At 42.3% G+C, this 20254-nt stretch overlaps 1 protein-coding gene across 1 annotated transcript in view; it reads left to right on the top strand.

Annotated features, from left to right (window-relative positions):
* Positions 1-20254, top strand: part of TRIO (trio Rho guanine nucleotide exchange factor) — a 3555343-nt gene that overhangs the window by 855816 nt on the left and 2679273 nt on the right. The window contains 2 exon segments of the mRNA XM_077269474.1: positions 5780-5946; positions 11062-11181. Of these exon segments, the coding sequence (XP_077125589.1) occupies positions 5780-5946; positions 11062-11181 (287 nt within the window).

Genomic DNA, 20254 nt, shown 5'->3' with positions numbered 1-20254 from the left:
GTATATGCATGTGGGGCCTTCTTACTATTGGGGTATATGTCTATGTATAACCATCATACTGTATGGGGGATTATATGTGATACCATTATATGTGAAGGATTATATGCGCTGGGCTATATGTGATGCCATTATATGTGCTGGGCTAAATGTGATGCCAATATACTGTATGTGCTGGGCTATATGTGATACCATTATATGTACAGGGCTATATGTGATACTATTATATGTGCAGGGCTATATGTGATACCATTATATGTGATATCATTATATGTGGGGCCATTATATGTGCAGGGCTAAATGTGTTGTCATTATATGTGCAGTGCTGTATATGGGGCCGTTATATATGCAGGGCTATATGTGGGGCCATTCTATGTGCAGGGCTATATGTGGGGCCATTATATATACAGGGCTAAATGTGATACCATGATATGTGCAGGACTATATGTGGGGCCATTATATGAGCAGAGCTATATGTGATGTCATTATATGTGCAGGACTGTATGTGGGACCATTATATTATGTATAGGACTGTACAAGAGGCCATTTGCTCTGGGGCCTCAAGATTTATATGTACACCCCTGGCAGCCACCTTATTAGCTCCAGACCAGCAGTCAGCCGTGGTGTGTTCCTGCTCCAATCTGCAGCAATCTGGGTCACTATGTGTTAGTGTCTATCTCAACCCAGGGGCATATTTAATCAATTTAAAGAGGTGTCCACTGCTTTAAGATTGATGATCTATCCTTATAGGATAGGTGATCAAGGTTTGATCTGTGTGAGTGCGACTCCTGGTGCCACCACAGATCAGCTGTATTCGGTACCGGTGGGAACTGCTCAGGTACGGCACAGCTCCACCTACTGTATAGTGGCACGTAATGCACATTTGGTACCTTTTCAAATAAAGGGGCGGATGTGCAGAACCCGGTTGTGGCCAATATACAGTAGATTGAGCTGTGCTGTGCAGTTCTGTAACTGAGCAGTTCTGTCCGACACTGAAAGCAGTTGACTTGCGGTGACTCCAGATGTTGCACCAACACCGATGACTTGATGATCATTTATCCTAAGGATAGGATACCAGTGTTAAAGTAGTGGACAACCAGTTTAAATATTCATGTGTCCCTCCTCTGGTTAAGAACTGGCTGGTGGCTGATTTTTGGGGCTGATGAGAATTACGTTTTCTCTCAGTCCTTCAGCCAGTTTTGTTCATATTTGGCTAAGGATATCTGATTTCTATAAGTGCTGGACAATCAATCCCTATATAAATCAGATCTTCTTGGCCAAATAAGCTCCTGGTGCATGATTGTCTGGAGGACTGGCCATTTTTAGTAGAGGGACAACCCCTTTAATTTTTTCTTTGTGTGGTGATATCATTAAGAGCTCATTCACACAATTGATGATTGCCAGAGAATCGGATTGTTTGTGGTAATGGCATTGATCACACTCTGATCCGAGTTTGATCAGTGTCAGTTTACGGTGATATGATTCTCTCGCATGAGATAACGGTATTACAGGTGTGGAGGAGACATAGAACTTATGGTAATTTCTCCATCTTCTCCATTCTCTGTGTCCGCTTAAATCAGATTGTAGTCCAATGTGTCAAATGCACCCATAGACTTGTATGGGTGCTCGTGATCCAAATTTTGGAGCCACTCACAGCATGCTGTGATTTTTTTTTTTTTTTAAAGAAATACTGTCAGTGGGGGCCCAGGTACAGTGGCACAATTGCGTGTCTCCCAACTTTTAGAGAAGGAGGGACGTATATTGTCATTTTTCATCTATTACCCCCCTTTCACCCCATTCAAAATAAAACAATAAAAAAAAAACATACACATATTTGGTATCATCTTGTTTAGAATCACCCGATCTATCAATATGAAAAGGATTAACCCGATCACTAAATGGTGTAGCGAGAAAAAAAGTCAAAACGCCAGAATTACTGTATATACTCGAGTATAAGCCGACCCAAGTATAAGCCGAGACACCTACTTTTGCCACGGAAAACTGGGTAAGCTTACTGATTCGAGTATAAGCTTGGGTATGCATTGTCCCCTCATCCCTGTCCTGCTATGTGGCTCCCCCCGTCCTGTCCTAGTATGTGGCTCCCCCATCCTGTCCTGGTATGTGGTTCCCCCATCCTGTCCTGGTATGTGGCTCCCCCTGTCCTGTCCTGGTATGTGGCTCCCCCTGTCCTGTCCTGGTATGTGGCTCCACCATCCTGTCCTGGTATGTGGCTCCCCTCGTACTGTCCTAGTATGTGGTTCCCCTGTCCTGTCTTGTTATATGGCTCCCCCATCCTGTCCTGTATGTGTGGTTCTCCCTGTTGTATGCATGGCTCCCCCGGTCCAGCATGGCTCGGCTCCCCCGGTCCTGAATGGCTTGGCTCCCCCCGTCCCATCGTTGTATGCATGGCTCACCTCCCCCGTCCTACTCACCCTCGCACCATCGCTGCATCTCCGTCCCTGCATCTCTGTTGTCCCGGCGCCAGCAACATTCCTCTCCTGTACTGAGTAGTCATGTGGTACCGCTCATTATGGTAATGAATATGCGCTCCACGCCTATGGGAGTGGAGACACATACATATTCATCACCTTACCACGTGACCACTCAGCACAGGATTGCGGCCAGTGCCGGGACAACAGAGATGCAGGGACGGAGATGCAGCGACGGCGCGAGGAGGGTGAGTATGATGTCTTCTGTTAGCTGGCGGCTATCACTATGCCACAGCTGCCGGCTTCTGCCGTGGCTCCGCCGCTCCCCTCCCCTACCGGCTTTCTGGACAATGATTCGTGTATCAGCCGAGGGGGGCGTTTGCAGCACAAAAAATGTGCTAAAAATCTCGGCTTATGCATGACTATATACGGTACATTTTCTTGGTTGCCCTGACATTGCAATAAAATGCAATAACAAATGGAGACTCTACGGGTATCAGAAAATGGCACAATTTGTTTGCTTTTTAACAAAGTTTGGATTTTTTTTCATCACTTAGATCAAAAAAGAACCTAGATATGTTTGGTGTCTATGAACTCGCAATGACCTGGAGAATCATAATGACAGGTCAGTTTTAGCATTTAGTGAACCTATTAAAAAAGCAAAATAAAAAACAAATGTGGGATTGCGCTTTTTTGCAATTTCACTGCATTTGAATTTTTTTTCCCGTTTTTCAGAACACGATATGTTAAAACCAATGTTGTCTTTCAAAAGTACAACTTGTTCTGCAAAAAACAAGCCCTCACATGCCCATATTGACAGAAAAATGTGAAAAATAAGTTACGGCTCTGGGAAGAAGGGGAGCGAAAAATGAAAATGCAAAACCAAAAATACCTCCGGTCGTGAAGTGGTTAAGCTTCTTTGTTTTTTATAATACTTGATATTTGGCTTTGACAAAATATTATTGAAACAGTCATGTACGAATTTCATGGATTTTTAATGTGTTTCATCAGGAAAAATGCACAAAGAACAAATATGCGGGTTTTTTTACCTGTGGATTTTCTATATCTAGTGCAATTCTATGGGGGAAAATCAAAACTCAACTTATACAGATTAAAACTGTGTCTGCAGGTGAATACAGTTTTCTTAATGATGATTTTCCTTTAACCCCTTAACGACCAGAGGTATTTTGGTTTTTGTGTTTTCGTATTTTGCTCTGTTTACGGGATGAGTTGTACTTTTGAAGGGCACAATTTGTTTGAACATATCATGTTCTGGAAAACAGGAAAAAAATCCCAAGTGCAGTGAAATTGGAAAGAAAAAGTGCAATTCCACAGTATTTTTCTTTACCATGTTCACTAACTGCCAATATGATTCCCAGGTCATTATGAGTTGACAGACACCAAACATGTATAGATTATTTTTATTTTAAGTGGTGAAAAAAGTGTTCAAAGATTGTTAATTGACAATCCATCGGTGACCCGCAATCATGTGACTGGGTCACTGATGGGCGGGATTTTTTACGCTTTTCCGATAAGCACAAATTAAATGCCGCTGTCAGAGAATGACAGTAGCATTTAACTAGTTAACAGCCACGGGTGGATCGCGATTCCACCCGCCACTGTTGTGGGCACATGTCACCTGTATATATCAGCTGACATGTGCCCGGAAAGGTATGGGCTCAGCGCTGGAGCCCGCACCAAACGGGGAGTCTGACATCGGCATACTATTATGCCCAATGTCGGAAAGGGATTAGTATACAGCTTATCTTAGTAATTGGCCTGAATAAAAAATAATCATCATTAATCCATATGACATATTTGAAGTAGGGAGATGCACAACAATGTAAAGTAGGCTAATTTTTTATTTTTGACCTACCTGAGTGTTAGTATAAGGCCACGTTCAGTATATGTGTAAGGAGGTTGCTTTCCCTGCTCCTTACCTGGAACCACTTAGTCAGACAGCTGGGTTGTCGGGGGGAAGACTTTCTGCCCTGGACAGAAGGGACCATGTGACTGCTGGGGGCAGAGAGGAAGAGAGAGGGGTGTGGTCAGAAAAGAGCGGGAGAGCAGAGCGCACCAGACAGAGGGGGCAGCGTGCCAGACAGAGAGCAGGCTGCAGCGCCGCGCTCCCCGAAAGAGAGTGCTCCCTGTGACGGCACTGAGGCTGAGATACAAGCCGTAGTGGTGGCTGGATGTGAGAGTGTGGACTTGGAAGCCTCCATAATCAGAGACGACATATCCCCTGACAGTGACCTAAGCGTGTATCCCCGGTGACCGCAGTGACAAGTAAACTGCTCGGTGTGTGTGTGTAGCATTGCTATTGCAGAAAGCCTGCCAGCCTGATATACAGAGACTCACAGCAGAGTGGCTGAGTTACTTCCTGCTTTCAGCTTCACTGGAAGAAAAGACTTAACCCCGGAGTCTCCAGTTCTCAGGGGACAGAGGAGAGACTTCAGGATCTCAAGTGCTGCTGGTGACTATACCCAAGTTGGAATTAGTACCCTCCAGTCAGGACCTCCCTGGACTGATAAGTTACAAGAACACTCATTAACCGTTTTGATTCCGCTTAACTGTTTACTGTTTGATTTATCTCTATTAACCCCCTGTTTACTCCCTGTGACGAGAATCTTACTCCTTTTAATAAATTCCCCTCAACAGTTGGTCTGTCTGTTCCGTGGTGACATACTCAACCCTGCACTCTATTATACATGGTCAGTAGGTTACCTTAATATTTGTAAGCCAAAACTAGGAGAGGGTGATAAATACAGAAGTGGTGACGCGTTTCTATTATACTTTTCTTCCGATCGTCCCACTCCTGGTTTTGGCTTGCAAATATTGATTTAAAATACTGACCAAATGCTGAACGTGTTAATGTAGCCTAAGGGTATTCTCTGTTCAAGTGCGGTCTGTGAATAAAACTGACTCCACACAAATGATACTCAACCTTACTTAATTACGTTGTTTAAATGAATGATCAAATATCCGTGTGAAAAAAAATTGCATCATGCAGTGTTCTCTTATATAGTTCGGATAACAACTGCTTATTCAAGTCTATGAATGCGCCAAATAATCATATGTATCATCTGTAGAGCATCCAATTTTTACAAATGCATTGCAGTTATTAACATGAGAAACTGTATTTGGTCTTGTCAATGTTATTAACTTCTGTTGAGTAAAACTGACATAAAAAATATGGATGATTGACCATAAATAAAGTAAATAATGAGTTGTTTCTAGATGAAATTCTGACGCTTTTATACATTGGTATGAATTTCACCTTGCTAACACTTTGTAAAACCATTTAAATTATCTTCAGTTATGCAAGTTTTTCATAAGTGTTCATTTTTGTGTAGGTGTTGACCTTCTTTGCGACAGAGATGTGGATATGGCAACACGTGTGCAAGATTTACTTGAATTTCTACATGAAAAGCAGCAGGATTTAGACTTATCAGCAGAACAACACAGAAAACATCTAGAGCAATGTGTTCAGCTTCGCCATCTTCAAGCTGAAGTAAAACAGGTATAACATAAATTATAATGAGATGTAATATACAGTGGGTACAGAAAGTATTCATACACCTTTAAATGTTTTACTCTTTGTTTCATTGCAGCCATTTGGTAAATTCAGATTCAATTTTTTTCTCATTGATTTTTCTCTGCACTCTATCTTGACTGAAAAAAAAACAGAAATGTAGTAACTTTTGCAAATTTATTAAAAAAGAAAAACTGAAATATCACATGGTCAGAAGTATGCAGACCCTTTGATCAGTATTGAGTATAAGCCTCCTTTTGAGCTAGTACAGCCATGAGTCTTCTTGGGAATGATGCAACAAGTTTTTCACACCTGGATTTGGTGATCCTGTGCCATTTTTCCTTGCAGATCCTCTCCAGTTCCGTCAGGTTGAATGGTGAATGTTGTTGGACAGCCTTTTTCAGGTCTCTCCAGAGATGCTCAAGTGGGTTTAAGTCAGGTCTGTGGCAGGGCCAGTCAAGAATGGTCACAGAGTTGTTCTGAAGCCACTCCTTTGTTATTTTAGCTGTGTGCTTAAGGTCATTGTTTTGTTGGAAGGCGAACTTTCTGCCAAGTCTGAGATTCAGAGCACTCTGGAAGAGGTTTTCATCCAGGATATATCTGTAGTTGGCCGCATTCATGTTTCCTTCAATGACAACCAGTTGTCCTGTCCCTGCAGCTGAAAAACACCCCCATAGCATGATGCTGCCACCACCATGTTTTACTGTTGGGATTGTATTGGGCAGGTGATGAGCAGTGCCTGGTTTTCTCCACACATACCACTTAGAATTATCACTAAAAAGGTCTATCTTCATCTCATCAGACCTGAGAATCTTATTTCTCATAGTCTGGGAGTCCATCATGTGTTTTTTAGCAAACTATGCAAGCTTTCATATGTTTTGCACTGAGGAGAGGCTTCCGTCGGGCCACTCTGCCATAAAGGCCCAACTGGTGGAAGCCTGCAGTGATTGTTGACTTTGTCCCATTTCCCTACTGCAGCTCTAGAGCTCAGTCACAATGATTTTGGGGTTCTTCTTTACCTCTATCATCATAGTTCTTCTCCCACGATTGCTCAGTTTGGCTGGACAGCCAGGTCTAGGAAGCCTTCTGGTGGTCCTAAACTTCTTCCATTTAAGGATTATGGAGGCCACTATGCTCTTAGAAACCGTGAGTACTGCAGAAATTCTGTTTTAACCTTGGCTAGATCTGTGCCTTGCCACAATTCTGTCTCTGAGCTCCTTGGCCATTTCTTTTGACCTCATGATTCTCATTTGGTCTGACATGTACTGTTAGCTGTGAGACCTCATATAGACAGGTGTGTGCCTTTCCAAATCAAGTCCTATCGGTTTAATTAAACACAGCTGGACTCCAATGAAGGAGTAGAACCATCTCAAGGAGGATCACAAGGAAATGGACAGCATGTGACATAAATATGAGTGTCTGAGCAAAGGGTCTGAATACTTATGACCATGTGATATTTCAGTTTTTCTTTTTTATTACATTTTAAAAAATGTCTACATTTCTGTTTTTTTTTTTCTGTCAAGATGGGGTGCAGAGTGTACATTAATGTGAAAAAAATGAGCTTTTTTAATTAACCAATTGGCTGCAATGACACAAAGAGAGAAAAATTTAAAGGGGTATGAATACTTTCTGTACCCACTGTATAAGAAATCCATAGCACAGAAGAATGAACACTGTAATTGAATTTGAATGATGAATACAATGTAAGTATTTGATCTACAGTTTACTTTAACAATGTAGAGAAATCTGTATGCACAGACTTAATCTGTGTTCACACATCCGACCCAGAGAGTGTCATTGATCAATACACATATCTTTTATAAAAATGGATCTGTGTCTTTGGTCCTTGAGACTCATTTCTAAAAGGGCAGAAACATGGAAGACATAGGGCACGATTCATCAAAGATTTCACAACATAATTCTGGTATAAAAGCTTTGAAAAGTCACAAAAATTAGCAACTCAGAGTTCCAACTATTGGCGCCTCCACATCAAAATAGGTGGAGTTGGGGCGGGACAGACATGACAACCGCTACTTTTCAAATTCATGACTAGCTGCTACGTTCGCTATGCCACATAGGTGTGTGCACCACTTTTTGGACACACCTGATTCTTGAAGAAGTGTACCATAGCTTGTACTTCAGTATTCCATTCAAATTTCATCTGTTTTTAAGGCTATGTGTACACGTTGCGGATTCGTGTGTGGATTTTTCCGATCAGATTCAGAAAAATCCACAGGTAAAATGCCCTGCAGATTACCTGTGGATTTACCGCGTGGATTTACCACGGTTTTTGTGCGGATTTCACCTGCGTTTTTACACCTGCAGATTCCTATTAAGGAATAGGTGTAAAACCGTGCGGAATCCGCAGAAAGAATTGACATGCTGCAGAAAATCAACTGCATCAATTCTGCATGTATATATATATTCTGTATTTATATTTAATTCAGCGCGATATATGTGAAAAGCTGGTAATTCAATTGCCGGCTTTTCATTTCTCCTTCCCAAACCCGACATGATATGAGACATGGTTTACATACAGTAAACCATCTCATAACCCCTTTTTTTTTGCATATTCCACACTAATAATGTTAGTAGTGTGTATGTGCAAAATTTGGGCGCTGTAGCTGCTAAAATAAAGGGTTAAATGGCGGAAAAAAATGGTGTGGGCTCCCGCACAATTTTCTCCGACAGAGTGGGAAAGCCAGTGACTGAGGGCAGATATTAATAGCCTAGAGAGGGTCCATGGTTATTGGCCCCCCCTGGCTACAAACATCTGCCCCCAGCCACCCCAGAAAAGGCACATCTGGAAGATGCTCCTATTCTGGCACTTGGCCACTCTCTTCCCACTCCCGTGTAGCGGTGGGATATGGGGTAATGAAGGGTTAATGTCACCTTGCTATTGTAAGGTGACATTAAGCCAGATTAATAATGGAGAGGCGTCATTTATGACACCTATCCATTATTAATCCAATTGTATGAAAGGGTTAAAAACACACACACATTATTAAAAAGTATTTTAATGAAATAAACACACAGGTTGTTTTAATATTTTATTGCTCTCTCAATCCACCTGAAGACCCTCGCTCTGAAAAAAAATAAACCAACAATATACATACCTTCAGATGATTTGTCACGTCCCACGAAGTAAATCCATCTGAAGGGTTTAAATCATTTTACAGCCAGGAGCTGTGCTAAAGCACTCGCTCGTGCCTGTAAACCCCTGGGTACTGAAAGGAAAGCAGGATGATCTGTACTTACCTTGAGTTGCGGTGATGCGCCCTCTGCTGGTTGTCCTCATATGAACTCGAGCATGGGAACTTTTCCAAGGCTCCAGTTCATGAGGACATCCAGCAGAGGGCGCATCACCGCAACTCAAGGTAAGTACAGTAATATCTGCGCTCAGTCACTGGCTTTCCCGCTCTGGCGGAGAAAATTGTGCAGGAGCCTACGCCAATTTTTTCCGCCATTTAACCCTTTATTTTAGCAGCTACAGCGCCCAAATTTTGCACATACACACTACTAACATTAGTAGTGTGGAATATGCAAAAAAAAGGGATATGAGATGGTTTACTGTATGTAAACCATGTCTCATATCATGTCTGGTTCTCATATCTTGTCTGGTTTGTGAAGGAGAAATGAAAAGCCGGCAATTGAATTACCGGCTTTTCACTAACACCGCTGTGTATTTCTCACAAGTCACACTGCTGGTCCATGTGGAATCCGTATTTTTCTCGCCCCCATAGACTTTCATTGGCGATTTTTTTGCACAATACGGTGACAAACGCAGTATGCTGCGATTTTCTACGGCCGTACAAGACCGTATATTACGGATGCGTAATATATGGCAGATAGGAGCTGGGCCATAGAGAATCATTGGGCCGTGTGTAATGCGTATTTTACGGACGTAGTTTATGCCCTCATACGTCCGTAAAACTCGCTAGTGTGAGGCCGGCCTTAGTGATTCATTGCCAGTAAATGGATAAAAAATAGTTAAAATAGGCTACCTGCATCAACAAAAAAAAAAAAAACAGGAGAAACTAAAATAACATCTGAGAAAAAAATCAGTCCATTTCTCTCTTACAGTAACGCTCACACAGATGCATGAATGTAGCCTTATGTGGGTTGACTCAAATTCTTATGTAGTTAAAATTGCAATGTACCATTAAAAAGACAAAAAAAATAAAAATACAAGTAACTTCTTATTAACAAGTGTCTCAGTTTTAAAAAAGGAAGGGATTGTTACATTAATATTGTGTAACTCATTGCCTAGGTTGATGTCACCCTGCAGTCTCAGATCGGACTACTACCTACATTAGGAGCGTGCATAGCCAACAGGCATTATGCTTTATTTACTACCTGTTCATGCTAGCTCTGAACCGGGACAAATCAATGTATCTGAGCAGCCTCAGTTCCCCTGTGCTTCTCTAATGCTACAGAAGGAAAGGTGCCTCCGCTAGCAGCATTGTGGCCATACTACTGGACCAGACTGTCAGCTCGCTCTGTGAAGAAGATATGCACAGCAGATTGCGGCAGAGGTCAAATTAGTAGAAAACCAGCATTTGAAAAAAAATAAAATTCATATTTTATTCTGCTTCTTTGAAAAACTCCTGCCAGCACACGTTAACATGGTAAAATAAAACACTTTTTTTTTTTTTTTTTTTTATTATGTGGTTAGTGCACTGACATATATTAACTCTTTATTGTCTGGGTACTATTTAATATTCAAACCAGTCTTAGCAGAATACAAAAAACTTACATCAGGATATAACAATGTGTAAGTTTAATTATATTCAAAGAAATATGTATGTAAATGTATATTTAACATTTATTAAAATTATTGTTTTTTTTTTCTATATTCACTTTTTTATAATTCATGTCTATTAATAAAGCAGGATTAATTTCTCTTTACTAGTTAGCCTATTTAGATGGCATGTTTTCGGAATAAACATCCAACAGGCTTCTTTCTCTTTTCAAGAATTGTCTAAATAAGTGTCTAAACTTAAAAAAAAATGGTATGCAATACTTTTTGATAGTAATTAACACATTTTGTTTACTAAATCACCTACAATAGAGGGTCTTATGTTTTTACCTTAAATACAACAGGTACTCGGCTGGATCAGAAATGGTGAATCTATGCTAAATGCTGGAATAATTACTGCCAGTTCACTGCAAGAGGCAGAGCAACTTCAAAGAGAACATGAGCAGTTTCAGCATGCAATAGAGGTAAGCATCAGTCTTAAGCCGAGGTCACATGGCCATCAATTCTCTTATGCTAGAGAATCCAGATGATTGTGGTAATGCCACACTGATCAAACTCTGTCAGACTTTGATCCAAATGTCATCTTAGTGTGATCAATTTTTCTTCCATGAGAGAATCGTATTCACAGGTGTGGAGAATATGGAGACCTTAAAGGGGTTTTCCCACGGACAAAAGTTCATTTAACCACTTAGTGACAGAGCCAATTTGGTACTTAATGACCAAGCCAATTTTTACAATTCTGACCACTGTAATTTTATGAAGTTATAGCTCTGGAACGCTTCAACATATCCCACTGATTCTGAGATTGTTTGTTTCTTGACATTTTGTACTTCATGTCAGTGGTAAAATTTCTTCTATATAACTTGTGTTTATTTATTAAAAAAAAAAAAAAAAAAAACGGAAATTTTTCAAAAATTTTGCAATTTTCAAACTTTGAATTTTTGTACCCTTAACCCCTTCCTGACATCCGACGTACTATCCCGTCGAGGTGGGGTGGGCCCGTATGACCGCCGACGGGATAGTACGTCATAGCCGATCGGCCGCGCTCACGGGGGGAGCGCGGCCGATCGCGGCCGGGTGTCGGCTGCATATCGCAGCTGACATCCGGCACTATGTGCCAGGAGCGGTCACGGACCGCTCCCGGCACATTAACCCCCGGCACACCGCGATCAAACATGATCGCGATGTGCCGGCGGTGCAGGGAAGCATCGCGCAGGGAGGGGGCTCCCTGCGGGCTTCCCTGAGCCCCCCGCAGCAACGCGATGTGATCGCGTTGCTGCGAGGGTCTTACCTCCCTCCCTGCCTGCTCCAGACCCGGATCCAAGATGGCCGCGGATCCGGGTCCTGCAGGGAGGGAGGTGGCTTCACAGACGCCTGCTCAGAGCAGGCACTGTGAAGCAGCCTGCACTTCTCGCAGATCGGTGATCTGTCAGAGTGCTATGCAAACTGGCAGATCACCGATCTGTATTGTCCCCCCCTGGGGCAAAGTAAAAAAGTAAAAAAAAAAATTTCCAAATGTGTAAAAAAAAATAAAAAAAAATATTCCAAAATAATGAAAAAAAAAAAAATATTATTCCCATAAATACATTTCTTTATCTAAATAAAAAAAAAAAACAATAAAAGTACACATATTTAGTATTGCCGCGTCCGTAACGACCCCACCTATAAAACTGCCCCACTAGTTAACCCCTTCAGTAAACACCGTAAGAAAAAAAAAAAAAAACGAGGCAAAAAACAACGCTTTATTACCATACCGCCGAACAAAAAGTGGAATAACACGCGATCAAAAAGACTGATATAAATATCCATGGTAGCGCTGAAAACGCCATCTTGTCCCGCAAAAAACAAGCCGCCATACAGCATCATCAGCAAAAAAATAAAAAAGTTATAGTCCTCAGAATAAAGCGATACCAAAATAATTATTTTTTCTATAAAATACTTTTTATCGTATAAAAGCGCCAAAACATAAAAAAATGATATAAATGAGATATCGCTGTAATCGTACTGACCCGAAGAATAAAACTGCTTTATCAATTTTACCAAACGCGGAACGGTATAAACGCCTCTCCCAAAAGAAATTCAGGAATTGCTGGTTTTTGGTCATTCTGCCTCACAAAAATCGGAATAAAAAGCGATCAAAAATGGTCACGTGTCCGAAAATGTTACCAATAAAAACGTCAACTCGTCCCGCAAAAAACAAGACCTCACATGACTCTGTGGAGCAAAATGTGGAAAAATTATAGCTCTCAAAATGTGGAGACGCAAAAACTTTTTTGCTATAAAAAGCGTCGCTGGTTTCACACTTGCGTTTTTGTCTGCAGCGTTTTTTGCACAAAAAAACGCATGCGTTTTTTCCCTATATTTAACATTGAAAATGCATGCGTTTTTTTTGTACACGTTTGGTCGCGTTTTCAAACGCATGCGGTTTTTTTCTGCATGCGTTAATTTACAGAAATACAACCTGCAGTATTTTCTTGCGTTTTTAAGCACATGCGTTTGTTTGCGTTAAAAACGCATGCATTTTTATCGAAAAAAAACAGAAAACACACTGAAAAGCCACCCACCACCATCATTGTGATAAAGGGATCCAAACCCTAACCCTAACTCTACCCCTAACCTCACCCCTAACCGTTTAATGAACATTTTCTGACAGTCATAGTGCCACGTATTTCAGTGCCACGTATTTCAGTGCCACGTATTTCAGTGCCACGTATTTCAGTGTCATGTATTTCAGGGCAACATATCACGTATTTCAGTGCCACGTGTTTCAGTGCCACGTATTTCAGTGCCACGTATCACGTATTTCAGTGCCACATATCACGTATTTCAGTGCCACATATTTTAGTACCACGTATTACAGTTGCACGTGTTTCAGTGCCACGTATTTCAGTGCCACGTATTTCAGTGCCACGTATTTCAGTGCCACGTATCACGTATTTCAGTGCCACGTGTTTCAGTGCCACGTATTTAAGTGCCACGTATTTCAGTGCCACGTATTTCAGTGCCATGTATTTCAGTGCCACGTATTTAAGTGCCACGTATCACATATTTCAGTGTCACGTATTTCAGTGCCACATATTTCAGTGCCACGTATCACGTATTTCAGTGCCACGTGTTTCAGTGCCACGTATTTAAGTGCCACGTATTTCAGTGCCACATATTTCAGTGCCATGTATTTCAGTGCCACATATTTAAGTGCCACGTATCACATATTTCAGTGCCACGTATTTAAGTGCCACGTATTTCAGTGCCACGTATTTCAGTGCCACGTATTTAAGTGCCACGTATTTCAGTGCCACGTATTTCAGTGCCACGTATTTCAGTGCCACATATTTAAGTGCCACATATTTCAGTGCCACGTATTTCAGTGCCACGTATTTCAGTGCCACGTATTTCAGTGCCACGTATTTCAGTGCCACGTATCACATATTTCAGTGCCATGTATTTAAGTGCCACGTATTTCAGTGCCACGTATTTCAGTGCCACGTATTTCAGTGCCACGTATTTAAGTGCCACGTATTTAAGTGCCACGTATTTAAGTACCACGTATTTAAGTGCCACGTATTTCAGTGCCACATATTTCAGTGCCACGTATTTCAGTGCCACATATTTCAGTGCCATGTATTTCAGGGCAACGTATCACGTATTTCAGTGCCACGTGTTTCAGTGCCACGTATTTAAGTGCCACGTATCACGTATTTCAGTGCCACGTATCACGTATTTCAGTGCCACATATTTTAGTACCACGTATTACAGTTGCACGTGTTTCAGTGCCACGTATTTCAGTGCCACGTATTTAAGTGCCACGTATCACGTATTTCAGTGCCACGTATCACGTATTTCAGTGCCACATATTTCAGTGCCACGTATTTCAGTGCCACATATCACATATTTCAGTGCCACATATTTAAGTGCCACGTATTTCAGTGCCACGTATTTCAGTGCCACGTATTTCAGTGCCACATATTTAAGTGCCACGTATTTAAGTGCCACGTATTTAAGTGCCACGTATTTCAGTGCCACATATTTCAGTGCCACATATTTCAGTGCCACGTATTTCAGTCACGTTTAGGTTTAGGGGTAGGGTTAGGGTTAGGGCTAGGGTTGGAGGTAAAGTTAGGGTTGGGGCTAAAGTTAGGGTTGGGGCTAAAGTTAGGGTTGGGGCTAAAGTTAGGGTTTGGATTACATTTACGTTTGGATTAGGGTTGGGATTAGAATTATGGGTGTGTCAGGGCTAGGGGTGTGGTTAGGGTTACCGTTGGGATTAGGGTTAGGGGTGTGTTTGGGTTAGGGTTTCAGGTAGAATTGGGGAGTTTCCACTGTCCAGGCACATCAGGGGCTCTCCAAGCGCGACATGGCGTCCAATCTCAATTCCAGCCAATTCTGCGTTGAAAAAGTAAAACAGTGCTCCTTCCCTTCTGAGCTCTCCCGTGCGCCCAAAAAGGGGTTTACCCCAACATATGTGTTATCAGCGTACTCGGGACAAATTGAACAACAACTTCTGGGGTCCAAGCTCTCTTGTTATCCTTAGGAAAATAAAAATTGGGGGGGCTAAAATCATTTTTGTGGGAAAAAAATATGTTTTATTTTCACGGCTCTGCGTTATAAACTGTAGTGAAACACTTGGGGGTTCAAAGTTCTCACAACACATCTAGATAAGTTCCTTGGGAGGTCTAGTTTCCAATATGGGGTCACTTGTGGGGGGTTTGTACTGTTTGGGTACATCAGGGGCTCTGCAAATGCAACGTGACGCCTGCAGACCAATCCATTTAAGGCTGCATTCCAAATGGTGCTCCTTCCCTTCCGAGCTCTGTCATGCACCCAAACAGTGGTTCCCCCCACATATGGGGTAACAGCGTACTCAGGACAAATTGGACAACAACTTTTGGGGTCCAATTTATCCTGTTACCCTTGTGAAAATACAAAACTGGGGGCTAAAAAATCATTTTTGTGAAAAAAAAAACAATTTTTATTTTCACGGATTTGCGCTATAAACTTTAGTGAAACACTTGGGGGTTCAAAGTTCTCAAAACACATCTAGATAAGTTCCTTGGGAGGTCTAGTTTCCAATATGGGGTCACTTGTGGGGGGTTTGTACTGTTTGGGTACATCAGGGGCTCTGCAAATGCAACGTGACGGCTGCTGACCAATCCATTTAAGTCTGCATTCCAAATGGCGCTCCTTCCCTTCCGAGCTCTGTCATGCGCCCAAACAGTGGTTCCCCCCCACATATGGGGTATCAGCGTACTCAGGACAAATTGGAAAACAAATTTTGGGGTCCAATTTATTCTGTTACCCTTGTAAAAATACAAAGCTGGGGGCTAAAAAATCATTTTTGAGAAAAAAAAAATATTTTCACGGCTCTGCGTTATAATCTGTAGTGAAACACTTGGGGGTTCAAAGCTCTCAAAACACATCTAGATAAGTTCCTTAGGGGGTCTACTTTCCAAAATGGTGTCACTTGTAGGGAGTTTCAATGTTTAGGCACATCAGGGGCTCTCCAAACGCAACATGGCGTCCCATCTCAATTCCAGTCAATTTTGCATTGAAAAGTCAAATGGCGCTCCTTCCCTTCCAAGCTCTGCCATGCGCCCAAACAATGGTTTACACCCACATATGGGGTATCAGCGTACTCAGGACAAATTGCACAACATTTTTTGGGGTCCAATTTATTCTCTTACCCTTGGGAAAATAAAAAATTGGGGGCAAAAAGATCATTTTTGTGAAAAAATATGATTTTTTTTTTTACGGCTCTGCATTATAAACTTCTGTGAAGCACTTGGTGGGTCAAAGTGCTCACCACACATCAAGATGAGTTCCTTAGGGGGTCTACTTTCCAAAATGGTGTCACTTGTAGGGGGTTTCAGTGTTTAGGCACATCAGGGGCTCTCCAAACGCAACATGGCGTCCCATCTCAATTCCAGTCAATTTTGCATTGAAAAGTCAAATGGCGCTCCTTCCCTTCCAAGCTCTGCCATGCGCCCAAACAATGGTTTACACCCACATATGGGGTATCAGCGTACTCAGGACAAATTGCACAACATTTTTTGCGGTCCAATTTCTTCTCTTACCCTTGGGAAAATAAAAAATTGGGGGCGAAAAGATCATTTTTGTGAAAAAATATGATTTTTTATTTTTACGGCTCTGCATTATAAACTTCTGTGAAGCACTTGGTGGGTCAAAGTGCTCACCACACATCAAGATGAGTTCCTTAGGGGGTCTACTTTCCAAAATGGTGTCACTTGTAGGGGGTTTCAGTGTTTAGGCACATCAGGGGCTCTCCAAACGCAACATGGCGTCCCATCTCAATTCCAGTCAATTTTGCATTGAAAAGTCAAATGGCGCTCCTTCCCTTCCAAGCTCTGCCATGCGCCCAAACAATGGTTTACACCCACATATGGGGTATCAGCGTACTCAGGACAAATTGCACAACATTTTTTGCGGTCCAATTTCTTCTCTTACCCTTGGGAAAATAAAAAATTGGGGGCGAAAAGATCATTTTTGTGAAAAAATATGATTTTTTATTTTTACGGCTCTGCATTATAAACTTCTGTGAAGCACTTGGTGGGTCAAAGTGCTCACCACACATCAAGATAAGTTCCTTAGGGGGTCTACTTTCCAAAATGGTGTCACTTGTAGGGGGTTTCAGTGTTTAGGCACATCAGGGGCTCTCAAAAACGCAACATGGCGTCCCATCTCAATTCCAGTCAATTTTGCATTGAAAAGTCAAATGGCGCTCCTTTCCTTCCGAGCTCTGCCATACGCCCAAACAGTGGTTTACCCCCACATATGGGGTATCAGCGTACTCAGGACAAATTGTACAACAACTTTGGGGGTCCATTTTCTCCTGTTACCCTTGGTAAAATAAAACAAATTGGAGCTGAATTAAATTTTGTGTGAAAAAAAGTTAAATGTTCATTTTTATTTAAACATTCCAAAAATTCCTGTGAAACACCTGAAGGGTTAATAAACTTCTTGAATGTGGTTTTGAGCACCTTGAGGGGTGCAGTTTTTAGAATGGTGTCACACTTGAGTATTTTCTATCATATAGACCCCTCAAAATGACTTCAAATGAGATGTGGTCCCTAAAAAAAAATGGTGTTGTAAAAATGAGAAATTGCTGGTCAACTTTTAACCCTTATAACTCCGTCACAAAAAAAAATTTTGGTTCCAAAATTGTACTGATGTAAAGTAGACATGTGGGAAATGTTACTTATTAAGTATTTTGCGTGACATATGTCTGTGATTTAAGGGCATAAAAATTCAAAGTTGGAAAATTGCAAAATTTTCAAAATTTTTGCCAAATTTCCATTTTTTTCACAAATAAACGCAAGTTATATCGAATAAATTTTACCACTAACATGAAGTACAATATATCACGAGAAAACAATGTCAGAATCGCCAAGATCCGTCAAAGTGTTCCAGAGTTATAGCCTCATAAAGGGACAGTGGTCAGAATTGTAAAAATTGGCCCGGTCATTAACGTGCAAACCACCCTTGGGGGTGAAGGGGTTAAATCAGAGTGTCATTCACACAAAATAGTTAATAAATAACATTTCCCAGCTGTCAGCTTTACATCAGCACAATTTTGGAAACATTTTTTTTTTTTTCGTTAGGACACTATAAGGGTTAAAAGTTGACCATCAATTTCTCATTTTTCCAACAAAATTTACAAAACCATTTTTTATAGGCACCCCTCACATTTGAAGTGAGTCAATCTAACAGAAAATAGCCAAAAGTGACACCATTCAAAAAACTGCATCCCTCAAGGTGCTCAAAACCACATTCAAGAAGTTTATTAACCCTCCAGGTTCTTCACGAGAACTAAAGCAATGTGGAAGGAAAAAATGAACATTGTACTTTTGTCACGATCCAGGTTTGGAGCTGTGGCAGATCTGGTTTCCCTCTGATTAAAACCTTTTTTCCTTTCTGGTCATTTGGGGTTAATGCAGTTTTCCCCCCCGGTGGCCGCTGGTGTTATTGCACTGCATTGCTGCTGGGTCAGTTGATGTTGGTGGTGACCACTCCCACCATCCTTCATAAGGTCACCTGATGCATCAGCTGACTGTTGGTTACACAGGTCCTTTGGATACCAACCTTGCTGGAAAAGGAGCTTGCTGAGTGCTGTTGTTCTTCAGCTGAATTCTCATACCTGGTGCATTACTCTGCTGTACGGTGCATTGTAGCAGAGAAAGCTAAGCGTGGTGTTATTGTTTCTTTGTCCCTTTGTTGTGTAACTTTCCCTGTGTTGTATTAGGCTATGTTCACACTAGCGTTGTGCGCCTCTGTGTCGGCGACGCAACGCACAACGCACGCAAAAACGCGTCAAAACGCACGCAAAAACGCTGCGTTTTGCGACGCATGCGTCGGTTTTTGCCGAAAATCGGACGCAAGAAAAATGCAACTTGTTGCGTTTTCTTGGTCCGACGCTTGCGGCAAAAAAGACGCATGTGTCGCACAACGCAACAAAAAAAAACGCATGCGTCCCCCATGTTAAGTATAGGGGCGCATGACGCATGCGTCGCCGCTGCGTCGCCGACGCAAACCCGACGCACATTAGCTTAACGCTAATGTGAACGTAGCCTTAGTGCAGTGGTGGGACCAGTGCTCTCACCTGCCAATTCCCTTCCCAGGGATAGGTGCAGGGCGAGTGAGGGCTAAGGTATTCAGCTCGGCGACAGGTTTAAATAACCTGTGTAGGGACCTCAGGAAGAGCAGGGCTCATCCTTAGGAGAGTGCAGGAGGTGTCCATTTCCCTGTTCCCTATCGCAGGGCCCACCGTTGTTAAAGTTTCCCCGGTGTACTCTTGTGTGTTCTGCTGTTTTGTGACCGACCTCTTGTCGGGTCATGTCACGCTAGGACAGTCACTTCGTGACATTATAACCAACCGTCCCATTTTTTCTGGTGAGCAATGGCTCAAATGCAGGCCTTTGCCCAACTACTTCAGGACCTCACCGAGGAGTTTAAGTTGCCGCGTGGTGAGGTGGTGCAGCAGCTGCAGCAGTTGGTGGGGTTTTGGACTTCGGTCCAGGTACATGCTCAACCAGAACCCAAGATATCTCTCCCAGACAGGTTCTCTGGAAGAAGAGATACATTTTTGGTTTTTCAGGAAGCCTGTAAGCTATACTTCAGGCTCCACCCTTGTTCATCAGGGAGTGAGGAACAGTGTGTGCGGATTATAATATCCCTTTTTAAGGGTGATCCCCAATCCTGGGCTTTCTCCCTGCCAGCTGGTTCTCCATCTTTACGGTCGGTGGACGAGTTTTTTGTGGCTTTGACTCTTGTGTATGGGGATCCTGATGGCGTCTCCCTGGCGGAATCCCGACTGTGTAAAATCAAGCAGGAGGGTTGGCCAGCTGAGGAGTACTGCTCGGAGTTCAGGAGGTGGGCCACTGACACACAGTGAAATGACCCTGCCCTTAGGAGTCATTTTAGGCAGGGTCTGTCTCCAAGTTTGCAGGATACTCTTGTGCAGGATGCTGCCCCCAGGTTGTTGGAGCCCGCCATGTCCCTTGCCATCTGGGTAGATAGACGCTT

Source organism: Ranitomeya variabilis, chromosome 6 (genome assembly GCF_051348905.1).
Source record: "Ranitomeya variabilis isolate aRanVar5 chromosome 6, aRanVar5.hap1, whole genome shotgun sequence".
Taxonomy (NCBI): domain Eukaryota; kingdom Metazoa; phylum Chordata; class Amphibia; order Anura; family Dendrobatidae; genus Ranitomeya; species Ranitomeya variabilis.
This window is presented reverse-complemented; position numbering and strand designations above follow the sequence as displayed.